Source organism: Melitaea cinxia, chromosome 13, assembly GCF_905220565.1.
Source record: "Melitaea cinxia chromosome 13, ilMelCinx1.1, whole genome shotgun sequence".
Classification (NCBI taxonomy): Eukaryota; Metazoa; Arthropoda; class Insecta; order Lepidoptera; family Nymphalidae; genus Melitaea; species Melitaea cinxia.
This window is the reverse complement of record NC_059406.1, coordinates 11,786,830-11,791,417: the sequence shown is the minus strand read 5'-3', so window position 1 is coordinate 11,791,417 and position 4,588 is coordinate 11,786,830. Positions and strand designations below refer to the sequence as shown.

The following is a 4,588-nucleotide window of genomic DNA, read 5'->3' as shown; positions in this document are numbered from 1 at the left end:
GACAATCAACTCTTTTTACACACGAGAAGGCCCGTAGCTACACATCGCTTAAACAAAGCTTACATCCAGTTGATTTTTTGTAATTACATTTCTAACTGAAACGTACTACTCAGTTTTAGAAAAAAATATTTTTTATACTTATTTCTGTGCAACTATTTCAAAATCAGTAGGTAGATATTTTAAATAGCCTTTTCAATAAGTCATAATGCGAATTGAGTATTAATTGTTTGTATCTATAAAATAATAGCATAAATAATATAATAATAACATAAATAATATAAAATCATGATGATGATGACGATAGGTGATGATTCAGGTTTGACCATAACATTCGCATAACTAACACAAAAACTCAGTTTAAGGAGCGGTCGTGTTAACTAAATCTCGAGTATGACACCGTGAACCGGCCCCGAATACTTACCAAATGAATAGTAATTTACTTTTCGGATTAAATCGTTCCGAACACGCGACAGAAACCACTTTTCTATTCTCGAGTCGACTCAAAACCGTCATTTTACACAATTTTACCCAATTGCTCCCCGTTCTCGGAATTAATTCGATATTAGTCTTTGAAAACGCAAGGTGTAGTTTTGTGTCGACCCGGTGGTTAGTTTGAGGATGCATTAGAACAACCTGTTTTTAAAATAGCTCTAGACTGTATCTTATATGAATAGGCGGATACGTTGAAATTAATTTAATCGAATCGAGCTTCGTGTTGTTTATAAGGCTATGATTTACACTGACTTATTATAAGTATGATTCGAACAGCACTTTATGAAATATAATTAATATAGGTACGCTTTGATTTTGGTTTAATACCTAATAAATAAAATAACCCGTATAATTCTATTTTAAGACGTGTTCATACAAATAGTTTATTTATTTGTTGCAGGAAACGCAATCAGGAAGCGCGGAAAGATGGAGTGGTCGCGGTCCGGAACACAACTTGGCGCTACAACAGATTCTGAAACTCCAAGAGGCCAGAGCTCTACACAAGACTTCTCTTCTTCCAATTTATAAGAAAAATGGTCTTCATTCGCCCCCTAAGTTCAGCAATGAACATGATCAAATAAACCATACAAACATGGAGAACAACGAGGGGATGAAAATTGTCGATCAATTAAAACTCGAAGCTGAATTTAAAAGGCTCATGGAAAGTTCCGGAAATTTCCAAAATGTCGGAGAATCTAAAAATAGTTTCGATTACTTAAAACCAGATCGTGAAAAACAAACCAGAGACAGTTATTTGGATAAAGGATTAGATTTTAAGAAAGAGAAACTGTCGCCTAGTAGACATTCACCAGAAACACATTCACCGCGGAGAACATCGTCTCCAGAAGCTTCACCCAATCATAGTGTTCACCTATCTACCTCATCTAGTCCACTTTCAGCTACTAGTCCTATTAACTCGTCTCCCTTAAATTATCTACAAAATATGCAGCCATTTGATTTCAGAAAACATAAAATCAATGAAACTCATATCAAGGAGGAAAACAGAAAACGTGTTTATGATATGACTTCGACAGAAAAAGCAGCCATGGATGTGGTACGGAGTCAATTCCTTAATTTTCAATTACCCACTAACTTGCCTATTCCATCAATTCTGCCATCATCATTTTCACACTCCGCTGCAATGGTAGCTGCTTTGAGTCAAAGCCCGATGGGCATAGCGTCATTACAAGCACTTCTTCCTCAAATATCCGCTCAACCATCAGATACAACAGAAAGTAGATTGAACAATGTAATGAATAAATCACGGTCTGAAAGCTTACGAAATGAAGGTGATAGTGTTTTAAACTTAAGTAAAGATTCTTATGTTGATGCACAAAAATCAAGAGACATTATGTTAAGTAAATGTATGAGTCCACCAAAAAGACAATGGGGAGCATCTCAAATGCCTTTAAATTTAGGCACACATTTTATAAATCCTGCTACAGGTAAAAAACGTGTACAATGCAACGTGTGCCTTAAAACATTTTGTGATAAAGGTGCTTTAAAGATACATTTTTCAGCGGTCCATCTGCGTGAAATGCATAAATGCACAGTAGAAGGTTGTAGTATGATGTTTAGTTCTAGGAGGTCCAGAAACAGACATAGTGCTAATCCGAATCCAAAATTACACTCACCTCATTTACGAAGAAAAATCTCACCGCACGATGGAAGAAGCGCCCAGGCTCATCCTGTATTAATTCCACCACCCGGATCAGGGTTAAATATTCCACCTGTAATAAGTCCTATGCATCCATTTGGCTCATATCCACTACTTAACTCTGCACCGCATATGAAGTCTTATGCAACAAACATACCTTTAGATCACAAAAATGGACTAAATTTCTCACCCACGTTTAATCAAACACAACATTTACGACGTGAATCAAGTTCCGTAGAAAATAAGGATCACGAAGGACAAGGTGAGTCTGATGAGGATGATGGTATAGTTGTTGTAGCAGGTGATGACGGTGACTTTGATGAGGTTACTGATCACGCTGATACCAGTGATTACTACTCAAATTTGAATAAATCTGCAGGTTCTGCAGATGAATCAGACACAGAATACGACCAAAGAAGCATAAGTGATAATAATGAAGTTTCAGATACAATGAAAGACGTTGTAAGTACTGAGGTCATAAAAAGGAAAAGAAAAAATCTTAATCCTACTAGACTTAAAAATAATGATGTAGTTGAGACCAATGATTACGAAAATAAAAATGACGATCAAAATAATGACGAAGATAGTGTTCTAAATTTGAAAAGGGTAAGATGTGAAGATAATGATGCTATTGATAATAAAATTTCTGTACCTAGTGATGTTTCGGAAAACCTAAAAATAAAACAAGAACCTCCTGCGATAAAACAAGAAATCGATGTCCATGATTGTGTACAAGATTTACGAGTTAAGGAAGAACCCATTGAGAAATCAACTTCAACGCAACGAAACGATGTATTTCATCAGAGAAATGATGAGTTTTCTTCTGAGAACTCTTTGAAAAGATTAGAAAGTTTATCTAAAGGAGATTTTCCTCACATCTCAAAAAAAATTGACGTACCTCCATCAAGCTCCTATCCTGTTGTTAATGAAGTTATTGATTACTGCGATAGATCACCCTCGTCATCAGTATCAAGCAACGATTACACAACCGATGATCATCGAGGTCAGATCTATGGACACTTCGATAATGGTTTCTTTTTAGTATCCACAGATATTCCAATCTGTGTAGAAAACCCACTGAAATGTAAGGCCTGTGATAGTTTTTTTCAAAACATGTATAATTTGAAAGCACATTATCAAAATACCCATTTAAAAGTTATGTACAAATGCAACACTGAAGGATGCAGGGCAGCGTTTAATACTAGACGAAGCAGAGATCGTCACAGTGCTAATGTTAATCTACACAGGCGAATTTTATCTGAAGACTTAAGAACATATAATGATTCACGTATTTTAGATAAAATAAAAGATCAAATGGAACTAATTTCTAAATTTAACGAAGATGACCGACCTATCCCTTACATTGAGTCACATAAATATTTCTGTGTCAGAGATAATGATAAATCAAAAAGTAATTTGGGACAAATTCCTTTTAGCGCCCCGTATCCACACCATCCTTTGGCAGATGCCTATTTAAATGGACGTGACATGTTTGCCCAGCATCCATTTCTATTCACTCCATTCGGTATGCTCCCAAATTTTCCTCCTTTACCCTATTTGAGTGGATTCCTGCCGCCCAATCTTAATACATTCAGTTGTCAAAATCGAAGTTACTCACCGCCTTTGGCTCCAAAACTGAACTACTGCGTCGAAGATGAAGCACCGCAACCGAACAGGGATGGCTACTATCCTTGTCGAGGGTGTAGGGAGTGTTTCAAAGACTTGTCTAGTTTGAAGGTACATTGTGAAAGTGTTCACGTACAGTTACTGCATCGGTGTTCAGTTAGTGGATGCAATGCTGCGTTTTTCTCAAGGACTAAGCGAAACGTTCACAGCGAAGCTCATGTTAGTCGTCGACAAAATGGGAGGGCCCAAGTGAGCCTCTCGTGACCTACTTTTACGTAACCGGTGTTAATGGACTGCTAAGTACAGAATACTCAGTGCATTTGTGATGATAGTTAGATTTAGTGATCAATACAAATAGTATAGTTTATTTGTATAACCAGTACCTACCTTCGAATTTTCACAACATAATTCGAAAATAGAAGGATCTTTGGTGTCATTGCTTATTAAAACATTATATATAATTGTTTCCGCTTTGTATATATGTATTAGACATTTGCAATGTTTCCATAATAATGAATAAAGTCTTTTATTATATTTCAATCGTTTAAATAAGTAATAATAGTGATAATTGTAATACTTAATCATACTAATATGATAAAATTAACATTCCTTAGTAGTAATGTGCAATATAACTGTATATAATAGTAAAAAATGTAATAGAATAAAAATGTACAAATATATAACTTAAATTTAATTTTTTAAATTGTATATACATATGCATCAAAATTAAGATACGCATAAAAACTTTTTTCATACTTGATGTCATGATCAAAACGAAACCTACATTAAAATGTATATAACTGTAACTTTGAG

The 4,588-nt window shown here is 35.2% G+C and overlaps 1 protein-coding gene across 1 annotated transcript; it reads left to right on the top strand.

Annotated features, from left to right (window-relative positions):
* The first annotated feature begins 307 nt into the window (after positions 1-307).
* On the top strand, positions 308-4,039 carry LOC123658908 (zinc finger protein basonuclin-2-like). The gene is made up of 2 exons (XM_045594199.1): positions 308-316; positions 875-4,039. Exons 1-2 carry the CDS (start codon positions 308-310, stop codon positions 4,037-4,039), a joined length of 3,174 nt encoding a protein of 1,057 aa, XP_045450155.1.
* The last annotated feature ends 549 nt before the right edge of the window (positions 4,040-4,588 follow it).